General features: G+C 35.9%; 1 protein-coding gene across 1 annotated transcript in view; it reads left to right on the top strand.

Annotated features, from left to right (window-relative positions):
- The window catches only part of RIC8B (RIC8 guanine nucleotide exchange factor B), a 115,333-nt gene that overhangs the window by 37,103 nt on the left and 59,002 nt on the right, over positions 1–19,228 (top strand). The window contains exons 3-4 of the mRNA XM_006769386.2: positions 4,218–4,826; positions 15,229–15,323. Coding sequence (XP_006769449.1) covers positions 4,218–4,826; positions 15,229–15,323 — 704 coding nt within the window. The remainder of the gene's footprint in view (positions 1–4,217; positions 4,827–15,228; positions 15,324–19,228) is intronic.

Here is a 19,228-nt window from a genome sequence, read left to right as displayed (position 1 = left end):
ATCCAGATGAATTTTTGGAGATTTTGTTCTAGGTCTTTGAAGTATGCCATTGGTATTTTAATGGGGAGTGCATTGAATCTATAGATTGCTTGGGTGGTATGGACATTTTAATGATGTTGAATCCATGAACATGGTATGTTCTTCCATCTGTTTATGTCTTCTTCTATCTCTTTTTCCAGTGTCCTATAGTTTTCCAAGTACAGGTCTTTTACCTCCTTAGTTAAGTTTATTCCTAGGTGTCTTAATTTTTTTTTGGTGCGATGGTAAATGGGATTGTTTTTTAAATCTCTCTTTCTGTAAGTTCACTATTGGTGTATAAAATGCCATAGATTTCTTGGCGTTTTTTGTATCCTGCTACATTGTCTTATCTTCCAAAATATCACACTCCTAGATTTCCTCTTGCTTTTCTAGCTTATACCTCTTAATCTTCTTTACCAGCTCCTCTTCCTCCAGCCTCTAAGTGTTAGCATTTTTTCTGGGCTCTTGGTCCTGATTTTTTTCTGTATATTTTTCTCTAGGTAACCTCATCCATCCTTATAGCTCAAAATGCCTATACTCATATATATCATCAGGCATAGTGCTGATGGTCGCTTAGGGCCCTAACTACATACATTTTGCTTCCTACTTGACATCTCTCTAGGCATCACAAATGTAATGTATTCATACAGAATTTTCCCCAAAATCTGTTCTTCCTCCAGTCATCATCCCCTTCTCAATAAATGACACTACACTGCTTAAGCCAGAAACCTCCCTCTCCCCAACATGTAGCAAGTACTTTTCATTTTTCTTCAAAACTACGTATCGAATCCCTCCACCTCCTTATCCATAAATTTATTCAGTGGCCCAGGTTCTTTCCAAATTGTCAAGTCATACTTTACCATCTGAGCATTGTCCTAACCTATATTGGGCTGCCATTTCCAAGTTCTGGGTTACAAAAGGGGACAGGAAAGTGAAGATGTACCCACTGTCTTGAAAACCCAAACCTGAAAATGGCATACAGTGTGTCCACACACATATTATTGGCAAGAACTCAGTCATCACCATGGAGAACAGCTGAGGAATGTGGTGTAGCCAGGCAGTCAAGGGCCTTGCCACAGTTCTCTTACTATGTAAGAAGAGAATGGATTTTGGTGGACAACTACCAGTTTTCATCACAATGCCTAAAAAATAAACTAAGTCTTAGATAAATATATTTATGTGACTTTAGACTATTTTCTCATTATTCGGAGATCTGAGTTAGTTTTACTACTTTGGTTATATAGTTGAAGAAAATTTATACAGGATAAAGTGCATTCTCCAGTGCTTCTCAAACTATTTGTGACAAAGGACCACATTTTTGTTTCTTTTTTGTTGTTCATTTACTTATTTTGTCCTAATGGTTTCTAAATGCATACTCTAAATTTGTTATACCGGTTTCAACTCATATACCTGTTTCTATGTGCTCTAGTAGCAAAGCTTTATAGTAACTTAATGTTGCTGTGATATCCAAAGATGTGATTATTTATTTTAATGATTCACTTTTATTGTATTTTACGAAAGTACTGTTCTGCAAATTATGGGAAAATAAACAACAAAAAAGGAACAAAAATATGGTCCTTTGTCACAGATAGTTTGAGAAGAACTGTTCTAGAGAATGCATTTTATCCTGTATAAGTTTTCTTCAACTATATCACCAAAGTAGTAAAAGTAACTCAGATTTCAGAGTAATGAGAAAATAATATAAAGCCTCATAAATATATTTATCTAAGACTTAGTTTAATTATTAGGCATTGTGATGTAAACTGATAGTTGTCCACCAACAATTTGGTACCTTATTCTTGAGTCTAGGCTGCTCAGTCTTGCACTCTAACTTTATAGAAATAGCCATGGCTTACTAAGTTAATGAGCATACTTCTCAGTCTCTTTGATTTTTTATTAATTATACTTTGTAAGCACACCTAACCTTTGATTTATGACTTAATTCCTGAAAACCTGACCTCTAAGTGAAAATTTATTAATATCAAAATATTTTTATTGATTTTAATGGGACAAAGTATATGTTTCATGATTATCTGCAATACCAAAGTAATTTTTAGATTAAAAAATATATCAGTTGAACAATGAAAACAAATTCAGAAATGAATACTTTGAAAGTAAATAAAAATATTTTTACCTAAAATATGATGATCTGCTGTACTTGCAAACAAAGGAAGATTTGATAGTGAGTGGTGGCTGGTGAAGGAGGAATACAAAGGAGTCATTCTTTGGAAAGTGCTGGAGAGTCAGGTGGTAGACTTCAAGGCAGGTAACTTGGGGAGTTTGTGGTTTTCTTGCACTTAAAAATAGTTTTAGCACACCTGGACTAGCCACTGGGATACGACGAAACAGAGCCTCTGTTCTCAAGGGGTCTGGAGAAGGAGTAAGAAGCCTCAACAGCTCATTCTAAAAAAAGGCAAAAAAACTAAGTGCTGTTGCAGGCACAAACAGAAAGAAAGCAGAGGAGGAAATGGCGGGGGAGGCTTGTAGACCTTGAACTAAGCCTTAGAGAAAGAGTGGAGTACTGACTGGCAGACATGGTGGCAGGGCATGCCATGCTGAAGGAGCAGCAGGGGAAATGGCTTCATTTCCATAGCTGAGCTGTATGACTAGGATCTACTGAGAAGGTGCACATAGCCTGGGATTCCTGCCAAAATCACAATGCTTGGCCTGTATAGAGCCCTTTTTATTTAAAGAGTTAAAGTCTGATGATAGGTTAATAAAAACTTTGTAAAATCTTATATTGGTCATAGTTGTTATTGCTGTTCTTTTTATAAAATGCAGTGGATACTGTTCCAGCTGGTTTGGCTCAGTGGATAGAGAGTCAGCCTGCAGACTGGAGGGTTATGGGTTTGATTCCAGTCAAGGGCATGTACCTGGGTTACAGGCTCTTTCTGCACACCACTCGGGGCTTGCAGGAGGCAACCAATCAATGTGTCTTTCTCACATCGATGTTTCTCTCTGTGTGTCTCCCTCCCTTCCACTCTCTCTAAAAGCCAATGAAAAAATATCCTTGGGTGAGGATTAACAAAATATATGTGTATATATAACGGGTACAGAAATAGGGAAGAAGTGGTTATACCTGTGAGACCCAGAACTACACTTTATGGAGAAGAAAGCTGGATATTGAATTTTGAGAGAATGATCAGTGGTTCTTATATTTGCCAATGATAGAAATAACGATTTTTTAAAAAATTCAAGAGAGGGTATATTCTGGTTTCATCTTAAAAGAATTGTTTCTGACATAGTGGCAAGGTTTGAAACCAGGACTACTACATATATGTGTTTAATCTGTACTCTGCACTGAGAGAACAAAGGAGAACTAAGATCTTCCCACACTCTGAGCTTCCCAAGCTATTGTGCTGACACAGGGCTACCAGAGGAAGAGGGCTTTTTGAAAAGTTTGTCCATCCAGTAGGGACACGCTTTTGCAGTTATTTGGCCCGGAGAGAGGTGCCTTTTTGTGTTTGGCTCAAAGGCATCATATATATTAGCCAAGACCTCTTTGGAACCAAACTTAGAATAATTTTAGTAGTTTGGCCTGCAGAAGATCTTCTTTGTGGTGTCACTCAATGATTAAATGTTATTACATGTTAGCTAAAGAAAGTCCTAAGGTTTATAAAACATGGGACTACTGACATAGAACTCTAAATTTAGAAGAAATATCACAGCTAACATTTGGCAGAAATGCGTATTTTTTAAAGTCTTTTATGAGAACCTGTACTTGTGAGCAGTTGTGAACCAAATCTCGACGCATTAATCTTTACTTTTGGGAAGGGAACAGCTATGATTCAGACTGATTGCCTTACATGCTGATATTACCTATATGTAGTCTGAATTAAAACTCCATTGAGAACAAAGCTATTTGAGAGATTTAAAACTAGTCAACTTAAAAGAGAATAAGTGATTTTATAGAAAGAATATTGGCTGGAAGTTGGAAATCCATACTCTAGCTCTTACTACCCCACTAATTCACTCTGGCTGAGTATAAGCAACTTAACCTCTCTAGTCCTCAATTTCTATAACTGTAAAGTGAAAGAAGTGTACCAAATATAAGGTCTCTTTCAGTTCTAACATTTTTTAATTTAAAAATAATAAAAGCCTTTCTAGCTAGATCTTAAACTGCTATTAAATACATTGGTAGAAAAACAGTCTGTTTTAAGCCAAATAATGATTTTTGCATTCTCAATCTTGTTTTCCAGAAACTCTGCGAAGGGATATTTAAAGTCCTTGTAAAGGACGTCCCAACAACATGTCAAGTGTCCTGCCTGGAAGTTCTCCGCATTCTCTCCAGAGACAAAAAGATTTTAGTTCCTGTAACAACCAAGGAAAATATGCAGATACTGCTGCGACTAGCGAAGCTGAATGAGTTGGATGATTCTTTGGAGAAGGTGTCAGAGTTCCCAGTTATTGTGGAGTCATTAAAATGTCTGTGTAACATCGTGTTCAATAGTCAGATGGCACAGCAGCTCAGCCTGGAACTTAACCTTGCTGCAAAGCTCTGTAACCTCCTGAGAAAGTGCAAGGACCGAAAGTTTATCAATGACATTAAGTGCTTTGACTTGCGTTTGCTCTTCGTCCTGTCACTTTTGCACACTGACATCAGGTCACAATTGCGCTATGAGCTCCAGGGACTACCGCTGCTAACCCAGATCTTGGAAAGTGCCTTTAGCATCAAGTGGACCGATGAGTATGAATCGGCCATAGACCATAATGGACCTCCTCTCTCACCTCAGGAGACAGACTGTGCCATTGAGGCCCTCAAAGCTCTCTTCAATGTGACGGTAGACAGTTGGAAGGTGCATAAAGAGGTAAGGTTAAGAAGGGTTTTATTTACTGTGGCATTTAATGCGTCTGGGACACCCTTAGAGCTGCCTTAAAGGGAAGAATGCTAAGTTGGGAAATGGAAAAAATTTTGAGTTCCCCAGTTGTATGACTCAGGATTAATTTCTTAGCCATTATAAGTCTTACTCTTTCCACTTATCAGGAGAATAAGGGTGAAGATAGACCACTGTTTTTAAGAAGCCAAATATAGTTCCTTTTCTGAGTTGTACTATCATGTGTCTCTTTTTTTTTAAGAGTGCCTCTTTCAGGAACAAGGTTTAAATTATAAGATTTTAAGGAAAACAAAATAATGTTTAAAAAGGTATAGGCATTTTCACTGGCTGCAGTTTTAAAAGTTAAGACAAATCAAGCCAGTTGAAATTGATCAATCAGAATTAATGTCTGCTCAGAAGAGTAAAAGAGGCTGTATCACGTATCATCCCAGTCTTCTAGAGTGTTACTTTATAGTGTTAGATAACAATCAGAAGTGGAGAGCTACAACTAGATATCCATGCTGGTACAGTCCTAGGAAGCAAGCATAACTACACGAGAGTATGGGAACGGTTATTTTAAACCACTTGACTTATTTCTAGACTAAGATCCTTTTCTGTGGTTTGGACTGTCCAGCAACCCAAAGTGAGGCAGATTTGATAGTTTATATTTGAGTACCCACAAGAACAATATGTTAAATAAGAAACTTAGTTTAAGGAAGTCAACAATTTCAAGTGAAGCGGATATAAACGTTTTTTCCTTGCTTCTAGAATCTTAACAGTTCGCATTTACCCTCTCTCCTTAACCTTAAATAACTGGTGAAATTAAGCCTCTGTCTTTAAAAAAGAAGAAAGAAAAGAAAAAAAAGCATTCTGGTGCCAGAGCAAATGATCTTTTCTGACAGTTGACTTCAGGACTTAGGTTAACATTTTGCTGTGTCCATTTGAAGCAGTTCTTACCATGAATAAAGATATCTTTTTGCCAGCAACATTCTTTGAAAGTATTATCTCAGTGCAGTGTTATAATGGTAGTGTGCAGGCATCTGAGTTTTAAAGTGCAAATAGGTCTATATTTTGAAACCAAATATTTGAAGATCAGTCCTAACAGCTATTTTAGATGATCATAGTATGGTCAGTTTTACCTGGGACTTGGCAGAAATAAGTGTGGAAAGCCCACATGCTCCGAAACCAAATATTTGGAAGTATTTAAAATGTTATGTCTCTATGCTTATTTGGTACCTTCTATGGTTATTTTTCTTACACTGTTTGTTTTGGTGTTTTTAAATTTTCCATTTAGTTGCAAGAGCTCTTCTGAGGCTGTTGGTTTGCCATTGTTAGAGTCCCTGTTATTTAAATTGTGCCAAAAATAGTAGTTCACACTGTTCAGATTCCTGATAAAAAGGGTTTATAATTCAGTGGCTGCACGTCAGTATACTAGTATGTATGGGATGGCATGTAATAAATATCAGTAAATTGAGATTAGCCCTCCTGAGTGAGGCTAGAAGAAGCTTTAGAAAATGTTGAAGTGGCAAGTATACATTCTGTGTTATAGAATGTTTATTCTCTAAAAGGTATGTCAGAGAGGATCAGTAGTCCTGCAGCAGACATCTCGGCAGACCTAGTGCCTCTTTTGAGTTGTGGTTCAGATGATATAGCCATTATAAAATGTACCCCATTAATGTGACTTGGCCTTATTATATAGTATCAGAAATTTAGACAGTATTGAAAACAGCATCTTGCCAATCCATCTAGGCAAGAGTGTGGGAAAAGTGATTTTAAGCCACTTGAGTCCCTAGATTCAAATTTTAGCAAACATTTAGTCAATCATTCAGTCCATCAACAAATGTTTATGGATAATTGCTAGGTGTTAGGCTAGGTTTTGTGTAATATATTGACAATACTAGGTGTCTCTGCCTTCATGAAATTCCAGTTTTTGTTGGTGAAACAGGTAATAAATAAGTGAACAAATATATAATTTAAATTGTATAAATGCTAGGAGAGAAACAGTAGAATGATTGAGAATACTCAGTACAGTCACAGACCTCTTTAAATATTTCCTGAGATCTGAAGACAGTATGATTCAGCCATTTGAAGAATAGGGGATGAACATTTCCCAGAAATTGGACAGCATGTGAAAAGATGCAGAAATCAGCATAAAGTATTTTTAGTGAGAGACCTACAGCCTACCATAAAGAAAATCGATAAAATAAAAAGGAAGAAAATCTATAATAAGAGTGCAGAATCCATTTACCTGGGTTTTAATATCTCCTTGATTGTCAAATGAAAAAGACCTTTCTCCAGTTGACCATATACTTAAAGATTTGTTAATGCTTTAAAATGCCAGTTGAAATAAAGGGATATGGAAAACGTATTACACAGAAAAAAATCCAACTTTAAAATTTAACTTTAAAAGTAATGTTATTTTTTCTTTTTACAAAAATAATACATGCTAATTATAGAAAATCCATGGGGAAAAGAGCATACAAGCAATACGCAAATACAAATTATCTACCACTCAAAGATAAGCACTAGTTGCATTTTTGTGTATATCTTTCAAACCATTCTCCATTGGATAATATGTAAATATAAACACGTATACATTTTTTTTTACAAAATATGAGTCATTTAAAATCTTGATTTCTTTTCACAACAAATGTTCTGATAGAGTAGTGGTTTTCAAAATGTGTTCCTTGAAGCCCTAAAGTTCCTAGGAATAGCCCCGGTGGATGAGTGGGCAGGGCTTCCATGTTCCCCAGCCTCACTTAAAAAGAGCACATTTGATTGTTGCTATTAAATTTAGGTTATAACTGGATTTTATATCATGGATAAAAAGTTCTGCAACCAAAAAAATTTTGATAACTGCTTTCTTCTTTTATAGTTAAAGGATGGTAAATTCTTATGAAGCATGTTACTCTCTTCGTAAGGTACTCTCCTTAAGGATTTATCATCCTTTAACAAATCTCCTATATATAAGCATTTAAATTATTTGCAATTCTTTGCTATTTCAAATAGTAATACAATGTTATAAAAATCTTTGTAGATAAATTCCTAGAATTGTTAGGTCAAAGGGTTTTTCAAAACTTCAAGGTTTATTGACATGCATTGCCAAACTGACTTTCAGAAGCATAGTGCACGTTTATATCTTCTCAAACCCTGGGCATTTCGCTTTTAAAAATCATTACCTATTTTATAGCTCAACCATTACAGAAAATCCAGATGTTTGGTTTTGGTTTTAACTGTTTTAGTTAGTATTTTTTTACTATTCAATTACAATTCACCATAAACAGAAAATTAATGACTAGGTTTTTCTTGAGGTTTAGCAAATTAGTGCCATTTGTTCATTTTTAGGTCCATGCCTCAGTGTTAAACTCCTGCCTGCTTGGTGATGCCAGGTTAATTTGGAGATTGTTTTCCATTCAGTAGAAAATGTAGCTAATTTCTACTTGTGGTGTCAGTCTTGTTTTCCTCCCTCCCTTCCCTTCCTTTTTTTCTTCCTTCCTAATGGTAATGTGTTGAAGAAGGTGAAATGATTTCTTTAGCAGGATCTGAAGTTAGTTCTAGAAAAGTGAATTTAAAAGGTCTTGTCTTCCTTCTGCTTTAACCTTAACTTTGTTAAATCTCTGTTGATGGGGGAAAGCATGTTATTCTAGACCAGCCGTGGGCAAACTACGGCCCGCGGGCCAGATCCAGCCCGTTTGAAATGAATAAAACTATTGAAAAAAAAAGACCGTACCCTTTTATGTAATGATGTTTACTTTGAATTTATATTAGTTCACACAAACACTCCATCCATGCTTTTGTTCCGGCCCTCCCGTCCAGTTTAAGAACCCATTGTGGCCCTCGAGTCAAAAAGTTTGCCCACCCCTGTTCTAGACTCAGAGAGCCCTTAACACACATTCCCTTCTGCAGTACTTCCCTTCAGTGCAATATAATGAGACAATACAAGGACCAACAGACCCTGTAGAGCCAGACAACCAAGTGCAAAGAAGCAGTTTGAGTAGAGCAGTCAAAGAATATTTTTTGAGTGAAATAAAAAAGTGAGCATCCATAGAAGGTAATTGGGAATGTCACATTGTAACAGAAGAGTTTAGTTCCATGATTATTTTAGAGGCTTTGAAGGAAATGTAAGAAAAAGGACATGATATTAAGTAAAACTCAACCTTCAAGCTGTGCCATATTTTTTGCAGAATCATTTTTTCAACAAACATTTATTGCCCCATATGTGCCAACTTCTGCGTTAAGCACACAAGATGCAAGACAAAGCATCAGTGACCTCAAAGAACTAACAGTCTAATAGGAAAATCAGACATATAAACATAGGTGGATATACAACTGTTTGTTACATTATTTACTGTTCTCTGTATTTTCTTATTTGAAAATAAAAAAGAATCACATCAGAAATGCACAGTTGCTTCAAATGCTATATGTTTTAGATCTTTGGGGGTATTATGTCTGAACTCGTTAGCATAACCTTTCCACTAAGCAACATACTGAGCACAAAGTAGGTGTTCAGTAAATATTTTCTTAATGAAAAATAAAATGTGATATAGTTTGATATCTGTGTAGAAGAAATCACTTAAAGTTGACAGGAAGAAAGGAAAGTTTATGGTACCTTCTAAATTTTCAAAGCTAGTAAAACATTTTCTAGAAGCCTAAAAAATTTAATGACATTGTTTAGATGAGCAGATTTCTAGCCTTTTTGGGATTACAGCACTATTTTGTAAACATTTATATTTCCTTTTGTCAGTTAATTCAAATTATTACTTTGAATTATTACTTTATGCCCAGCACCATGATAGATGTAAAAGCGGTAAAGGAAATAATTTTTGCCTATAAGGAGAGAGATTTTTGAACATATACAATTTTATAGAACAAATAGCTATGGTAGAGGTAAGCAAAAGGGCCAGAGTAAAGCATAGGATGAAAAGCTACCTGAAATATTTCCAAGTAAGAACGCTTAATGCATTTGTGCACACCTGTCTGTGTTCATATTTGTTTCACTTTTTCTAGAATTTATATAGGACAAGTTTCCTAAATTTTATCAAAGTAAATTAGAACTACCTTGAGATAACAAAACCAGTTTAGGACTCATTAGTGTGAAGTATTCTCCCTTTGGATTTTCTCTCAGGCATTGATTAGATAGGTTAAAACTTTGAATGAAAAGGTGTGAAGAAATTGGTACCTTTACCAAACGAAAGTGAAGTCTTCTACAGTATGCACACGAGAAAAAAAAGCAACAGTACACCAGAATCTACAGGAAGAAATACAGGCTGTATAAAGAAGTCCCAAAGAATTTCCTGAGTTTTGTCATCTCATTTTCATTTTCACAACAAACCTACTTGGCTTTCTCTCTCTTTTTCCTCCCTTTGTCCTTAGAGACTTCTTTTCCTTCACAGCCTTTGGAGATAGTATGATATCTGAGGAAAGAATATTGATTCCCTAAAGATATCAAAGCTGAGGTCATGAAGCAAGCAAATGACAGTTGTATAAGTGGGTTTGTATAATGTTTTATAAAGAGTAATTATTTTTAAACCTTCTATCATCCATCTGAGATAAGAGCATTAACCCCATTTGAGAAATGAGGACACTAAATAAAGATCAGAGAGTTTAAATTGTTTATGGAAAAATCACACAGCAAAATAAGCAACAATACCGGTAGGGCTCTAGCCGGTTTAGCTCAGTGGATAGAGCGTCGATCTGCAGACTGAAGGGTCCTCGGTTCGATTTTGGTCAAGGGCACGTACCTCAGTTGCTGGCTATTACCCAGCCCAGGCCCTGTTCTGGGCACATGCAGGAGTCAACCAATTGATGTGTTTCTCTTGCAACGATGTTTCCCTCTGTCTTTCTCTTTTCCACTCTCTCTAAAAATCAATGGAAAAATCCTCGGTTGAGGATTTAAAAAAACAAAACAAAACAAAAAAAAACAGAAGGAACTAGTGTTCACTCTAACCTTCGCTATATAATACTTCTTAAATGATAGCACTCATTCAACAAATATTGTTGAGACCTAGACTGTGGAGTCAAATAAAAAGTCTAGAAACAAACCTATACATATGCAGTCAACTGATTTATGATATAGGTAACATTGAAGTACAGTGGAGGGAAGGTGAGCTTTTTAATAAATTGCAATTGTGTGGCTGTATGGAAAAAAAATGTGAATCTCTACCTTGTACCAGATACAAATAATTGATTCAATATGGATAAGAGAACTAAATATAAAAGGCAAAATATTGAAGCTCTTTGAAGAAAATATTATCTTCATGACTTTATCTTAAACAAGTCAAACATTTCTTAAATAGGCAAAGATTTCTAAAACAGGACAAAATAAAGATCAAACCATAGAGGGGAAATTGACAATTGAGTCCATCAAGAGAAGAAAGTAAAAAGGTAAGCCACTAGTGGAAGAAGATATTTGCAACGCATATATGCAGTAAAGGACTTCATCCAGAATACATTAAAAACTCCTACAAATCCATACAAATAAAGTCAGCAACCCAATAGAAAAATAGGCAAAAGTCTTGAACAGGCCCTTTACCTAAAGAGCTGTTCAGATGACCAAAAGACATATGAAAAGGTATTCATCAGGAAAATGCATAATAAAACCATGAGACACTGCGCACAAGAATAACAAATTAAATAGGCTAACAATACCAAGTGTTAGCATAACTGTAGAAAACTAGTGAGAGTATAAATTGGTTTAAACACTTTGAAATGCTGTTTGGGAGTCAGTACCTTCTAAAGCAGTGGTTCTCAACCTTCTGGCCCTTTAAATACAGTTCCTCATGTTGTGACCCAACCATAAAATTATTTTTGTTGCTACTTCATAACTGTAATGTTGCTACTGTTATGAAGCATAATGTAAATATCTGATATACAGGATGGTCTTAGGCGACCCCTGTGAAAGGGTCGTTCGAGCCAAAGGGGTCAAGAGCCACAGGTTGAGAACCGCTGCTCTAACGCTTCACATATGTATATGCCCTGTGACCCAGCATACCAAATGACATGTAAAGAAGTATGTTCATAGCCGCACTCTTCAATATAACCCCAGCCTGGAAATAATCCAAATGTTCATCAAGAGTAGCATGGATAAGTAAATTGTAATGTATTCATTGTATGCAGCAGTGTTTTCTTAACCTAACTGTAGCAAAGGACTAGATTTCCCCCCTAGCTTTCAGAATGAAACTCTTGTATAATATATTACACACAATGTCAAACTGCTCAGAAATTTATAAATGCTCACATGCACCTTCTGTACGTACTCATGGCCTTTCAGATCAGTGGCAAATGGTGTAGACAAGCAGTGGTTCCCAAACTGCACTGCAAGTAGCACTGCTCTCAAGCAATGAACTGAACAACAACTACCTACAACACAACAGCATGGATGGATTTCACAACCAGATACAAAGGAGTCTATATTTTATGATTCCATTCATATAAGGTTTAGTGACAACAAAACTAAACCTGTGATGTGAGACATTAGGATTACCCTTGAGTAGTGGAGGAATATCATTGGAAGGAGCCAAGAGGGAATTCTGGTTTTCTTAATCTTAGCATTGCATCATTTTTGTGTTAATTATATGAATGTGCTCATTTTGTGAAACTGATGTAGATGTACATTTATAATTTGGGCACATTTTTTTTTTACCATTTATATTAAAAATAATTGAGCCCTGGCCAAATAGCTCAGTTGGTTAGAACGTCAACCCAATACACCAAGGTTGTGGGTTTGATCCCTGGTCAGGGCACATACAAGAATGCATAGATGAATGCATAAATAAGTGGAACAACAAATTGATGTTTCTCTCTCTCCCTTCCTCTATCTCAAAATCACTAAAATTTTAAAAATTGATTGAACACCTATTATATGCATGCCCTCTAAAGTTGTGAAGGTAATAGGTTAGTGGAGAAGACCATGTATATGCAAGTATATAATCATGTGGAATTACAAATGATGATTTCATGAAAAAAATTCTAACAAGATGTAGTGATAGAAAATAATGAAGGGAAGAATCTACTTTAGATAAGGTGGTCAAAGAAGGGTCTTCTCTAAGAAGATTTCAGTTGAGACCTAGAGTCTCAAAAGGAATCCGATGCCAAGAGTGGAGGCAACAATCAGGGACATCAGTAGTTGTTTTGAGTAGAGAAATAGGATTTAGTGGATTTATTATAAAAGAGGGCATGGCAGATACACGTTACAACTTGGAAATTGGTGTTATGAAAATTGGGGTAGGAGGAAATGGGATAGAAGGAAGTAGGATCTGGGGTTTACAGTTGCAAATAATGGAAAAACCAAAAAGGATAGTTTTGCAAAAGGCCTGTGATACCTAGAATAAAGGAAAATTAGTTAAAAGGAAGTGAATTCCCAGTTAATTTTCAAAACCAAGGAAAATGTGATTAAATTAACTAATAGATGAGTTTTGCATGCATTTCATTGTGGTTGGTGTAACTTGGGGTAAATGTATATTTACATATTAGAGAATTTCGATGCAAGCATTTAAAGATGGATGGCAAAAGGGACAGCATTCTTTCCAACCCTGTCAGCCTTCATGTCTCTGGCACTCTACTGGTCCCTTTTCTCCTTTATTCTTCCTGGTTCCACCACCACACAGTTACTTCAGTATCACTCATTTCAACTCTATCAATCTCACTTTTTGCTTTCCTTTCTCTCTCATTCTTGCTCCTCACCTTCAACTGTTTCATTGAAAGTATTGAGCACCTTCAGTTGGTTGAGCATTATCCCATACACCAAGAGGTCACCGTTTCGATTCCCATTTAGGGCACATGCCCGGGTTGCAGGCTGGATTCCCAGTAGGAGCATGCAGGAGGTAGCTGATCACTGTTTCTCTTTCATTGATGTTTGTCTCCCTCTCCCTTCCTCTCTCTCTAAAATCAATAAAAGCGTAAAAATAAAAAAAGGAAAGTACTGAGCACTTTCATGTATTTCATCTTCTTTAATTCTTTCATAACCCTAACAACCTCATGTTTTCGGAGATGCATGTGGGGAAGCTTTGACTCAAAGAAGCTATATGATTTGTCTTAAGGTCACAACCTAAACACCTGGCAACAAGTGCAGTGCTTTTTCTATTATGCCACTGCATCTACCCACAATGGTGTTATGTTTAAAATATTGTTACCTGCTTTATGAGTAATGAAAGTGTGCCCTACTGCTTGTTAGATTTCATAAGAGATATTCTTCCTAAAGGGCTGAGTTATATATCTGAATATAGGGTATATGTGTATAATATGTGAGCATATTCCACTTCATATAGATTTTTAATCATATATACACACACACACACACACACACATATATATATATAATTATACATATATATACTGAATTTTTTTTATTTCAGTAGTTTTGAAGTAGACTTTCTGAAGTATAGTATATCTGGAATCGCTACCATAATTCTCACTAATTTATGTCTTAATTACTAAAATTCTGGAAGAAGATAGATATGATCTTGATGTAGATAATTAAAGAAATTGTAATGACTCAAGATCTCACTAAAAATAAGGTAGTAAACCAAGTGATTATTCTGAGCCTAGCTTATTTCCTACTGTCTTTAACACCACTGAATAAACATTGGAAAAATAGATTAAACTTAGGTCACCTGTTTTTCATCACTTGCTGGTGACTCTGGGGAAACTTAGCAGCAAGATTTGGAGGAACTAGGAGATTAAGAAGATTTATTAAAATAAAGTTGGTAGATTATAGATTTTAATCCATTACTTTTGAAAGTTAAGAGATATTTTTATTAAGGATGTACAACCCGTTCCTAAAATATCTGATAGCATTACATCTGTATGAACTTTTTCAATGACTTGTAACTGGAACAATATACTCTCAAACAAAAGAATCTAGACTTTTCTAGAAATGCAAAAGATCCATGGTTGAATTGGTCTTAAGGTGAAACAGTGAATGGGTAATGCATGGATGCTGATCCTGCCTCTCTTTGCCTGACATGTTCTAAGGCAGGAGTGGGGAACATCCGGCCCTTAGGCAGTATAATGCCTTCAAAATCATTTGGTCTGGCCCTGCCAAGGCATAGGGGTCAGTTAATGAAATATTTGATCAAAAATAGCAGGCTAATTTTTAATTTGATAATTTTGTATGGCACTTGAATAGCGTTATAAATATCCAAATAGCTGTTAGCAGAAAAAAGGTTCCCCACCCCTGCAAGGGAGCGGCAACAACAACTGGATTCAGCCATTTCTGGAGGTGGCTGTAGCTGTTGATGTGAGAATGACTATGCCCTCTTCGTGTATGGGATAAGAATGACTGTTTTGAAAGGCAGATAGGCCATAATACACTCCCAGGGATGTACTGATGTACCAGACTCCTTCATTAAGGCATTCAATCTCTAATTTTTCTCCCCCTCTTTTTTATGTGCCATAGAGTGATTCTCATCAGTTCCGTGTCATGGCAGCTGTCCTTCGCCATTGTTTACTAATTGTAGGTCCAACTGAAGACAAAACAGAAGAGCTGCACAGGTAGGTAATCTCCAGTTCTTATTGTTTTTATGCATCTAATTTTAGTTGTTATAAGCACAAGAAAGTAAAAATATCATAATAAATCAGGTAACTGGTAGGTTAGAAATCATTACTAGGCTCTAAGGAGCAATTTTCATTGTCCCCTTTGACTTATAAACTGAACTCCAACAATAGAAGAGAATTTGGCATTTGTTGCATTCAACAAGAAAACCCAGAACAACTATAAATAATAGCACACAGTTATTGAATAATGTGTGTGGCATTATGTTAAGTTCTTTATAAAGGTTAACTCCTTTTAATCATCATACCAGCCTTATGAGGTAGGTACTAATATTTTTTCTTCTCAATAGATGATGAAACAGGCATAGAAAGATAAGCAATTTCTCCAAGATCATATATATCCTTAATTAGAGGCCTGATGCATGAAATTCATGCAAGAGTAGGCCTTCCTTTCCCCGGCTGCCAACACTGGCTTCCCTCTGGCACCCAGGACCCAGGCTTCCCTTGCAGCCCAGCTTCGTCCAGAAGGATGTCCAGTCTAATTAGCATATTATGCTTTTATTATTATAGATAAGTGAAAGAGCTTGGATTTGAACCCTGCTTTTAATTACTACACTTTAATATGCTCACTAATTTCATTGTATTTACCAAAAAATATATCTTAAGCAATATAAATTATATTTTATAAACTGTAAGAATTGGATCTTGCCTGGCTGGTGTGGCTCAGTGGTTGAGGGTCTACCTATGAACCAGGAGGTTACAGTCCGATCCCCAGTCAGGGCACATGCATGCCCAGACCAGGGAATGCATAGATGGGTGGAACAGTGAGTCGATGCTTCTCTGTCTTGCTTGCTTAAATGAATATTTATATAAATATTAATATATTTATATATATATTGAGAGAGAGAGAGAATTGAATCTGTCTCAAGTAATCCTATCTAATAATAGACAAACATGGTAATTGACTGTACCTTCGCTACGCCTCCCATAGGCTAATCAGCACAATATGCAAATTAACCACCAAAGATGACGGCTAATTTTCATACTGCAGGCAGGGCTGGACAGCGCCATCCCACCTGCCCTGCCGCCATCCAGGCCTGCTATCTGTGACCCGGGGCGGTGAGCGTCCGTGTGCATCCCAACCCGGGGCAGCTGGGCGGTGCAGCAAAGGCTTGAAGGAGGCTCTGGCCGGAGCAGCAAAGGCTTGAAGGCGGCTCCAGCCAGAGTGAAGGCCTGGGTCCCAGGTGCCGTAGGAAAACCGGTGCCAGCAGCCAGGGGAAGGGAAGGCCTATTGCATGAATCTTTTCGTGCAACAGGCCTCTAGTAATATATAAAAAATAGTTAATATAAAGTTTTATGACTTGCCTGTTAGAGTATTAATGGAATACTATTGAAATTTATCATTCTCTGAGAACAACTGAATAATATTAATGCATTTTTCTAGTACTCTTTCTGTTCAAGATCAGATTTGCAGTAACAAGACTTCTGACTTTAACATGAAACTGCTCATGGTGCTTAATAAGAATGCAGTTGGCCTTGTAAACAATTTAAATAAATTTAAACCTGCAAAAAAGGAACTTTGGCATTACCTCTGCTTGACAAATAAATTTGAAAGTTGAGTTCTTAATAGTAGAAATTGCCTTTAAATGCTTATAATATTCTGTTTTCCAAAATATGGCTTAAATAAAATGAAACATATTCTTGTTATTTTTTCAAGCAAATCCACTTTTTTTGTTACAATTGGCAATTTACCATTTGATATTGTAATGAGTTTTTTGGTAGGTTATCTTTATGTACTGTATCCTGCAAGTATGCAAAAGATAGTGTCTTTGTTACAATTGAAAAGTGTAATTTTTTATCCAGCTACAGATCAAAAGTTCCTTCAATTTTCTTGAGACTGTGCCTTTAAAAAATAATCAGATAACTGCAATAAATCATATTCTCTAAAAAGATTTTATTGAGCATTTTTCTTAACGTAATTTTTTTTATAACCAAGAGGCATTAGAAATGTAGATACTAAAACTAAAAGAAAATGGGGTTTATAAGCCCAGGAGTAAATTGATTTTCTTTTTAAATCAGATATGAGTTAAAGAACATTCATAGAAAGATGTGAGAACATTAAATACGAAGTGTATTAAAAGTCATTGTTACACTAATCACAAAAACATTGCTAAGGATTTCTCTGAAGAATGAATTTAATATTTGAACATAGTACCTGGTATCCATCAAAATAGAGCATAACTATAGAGTTTTTTTTTAAATCAGATTTTTTAAAAAGTAATCGGATTTTTTTATTTTCCTTCCTGAGAGTTGCTTTAAATATTATTTTTCTTAAATTAATTTAAAATATATTTTTCTTCAAATTTACTTTTATCTTAAAAGTTGCTTTGATAAACTATCTATAAACTACACAGTAAATAAAAAGGGCTTTCCCTAGAGCAGGGGAGGGGGAACTTTTTTTTTCTGCCAAGGGCCATTTGGATATTTATAACATCATTCAAGGGCCATACAACATTATCAACTTAAAAATTAGCCTGCTATATTTGGTCAAACATTTAACTGACCCCTAATGCCTTGGCAGGGCCAGACCAGATGATTTTGAGGGCCTTAAACTGCCTAAGAGCCTGTTGTTCCCCACCCCTACCCTAGAGCCAGTATAGAATTTACCAGTATAAATTTATCCTCAGAGGCTTTCCTCGAAGATTGAGGTTGCTGCTGACTTGGCAGTTTGTCTGGAGTGGCCCTGCATATCCCTTAATCAGAATTTAAAGTGATTATTCTAGCAGTAATGAATCTAGGCTAATTCACTTAATACAGGAAAACTGCATCAACTTCAAAGGGCTATTCTAGGAGGCTTACTAGAGTTGTAATGTCTACTAAATTCTGCTCATTTGTAGTGATCCTGAAAACATTTTGTGTGTGTGTGTATAAGACATAAGTTTAAGGGGGAAAAAATACTGTTTCAAAGTAACATCTCACTCCATTTTTAAAGTTATTTTCTAAGGGTGTGTTGTTTTTTTGACACTGATTTGTTTTAAGGTAAAATGTAATGAAATAGTTAAACCTGGATGGCATAGTGTATGGTTATATATTATCAAACTCAAAGGGTTACAATAATGATTAAATGAGAAATAAATAAAGAACTCTGTCCCTGGCACTGAGTAAGCTCTTAGTAACTGGGGGAGCTGTTGCACCCATCACCATGATAGTGCTACTTCTAGTACTATTATAATAAGCACATTGGCTTTTAAAGACAATATTTAGTTCCAGATCTCTTTTTAAAAATTGTTTCTTGATTTTGATATTTTGTTTTTGAACTTATTTCTGTGTTTATCCTGTAATTGTGTAGAGAAATGTTTTCTGTTACTCTAAGTTTTTCTCAAGCCATGTATGTTTTATGAAACATGCATATCAGGAGTCTATTAAGGTGCTGTAGGAGATGATGAGTTAGAAGATGGCTTCGCAGCAACTTTTTCTGATATGTTATCTCTGTAAGACAGTGCTTTCTCCCCTCTCCCCCCAGAGAAATCAAGGGGGCATGAACATAGAGATAAAATGAGTTAGCTTACAGTAACAGCTGACTTGACCTTTATTTCCACTAATCAGCATCTTAGTTATTAAAATCTGTATTATATTTCGTTTCTTACTTACAGTAACAAGCAAATTGTTGGTATGATCCACCTTCTTTGCTACATTAAAGGACAGCCTAGTTCTGTTATCTCTGCCTGAAAGTATTTTTAGACCTCTTGTCCATAATCAATAAACTTATGCATTAACACTTAGCCAAAAGAAGTGTTATGTGGATGTGGTTGTGGTTGTGGTTTTATTTTAGAGAGAAGGGGTAAGATAAGATGGCCCATCCACTGGAGAAGAGAAAAAAAGAAGGGAAAAGGGCAAGATCTGAT

Source organism: Myotis davidii, unplaced genomic scaffold (assembly GCF_000327345.1).
Source record: "Myotis davidii unplaced genomic scaffold, ASM32734v1 scaffold120, whole genome shotgun sequence".
Taxonomy (NCBI): Eukaryota; Metazoa; Chordata; class Mammalia; order Chiroptera; family Vespertilionidae; genus Myotis; species Myotis davidii.
Note: the sequence above shows the minus strand (reverse complement) of the source record. Positions and strands in the feature narration are given on the sequence as shown.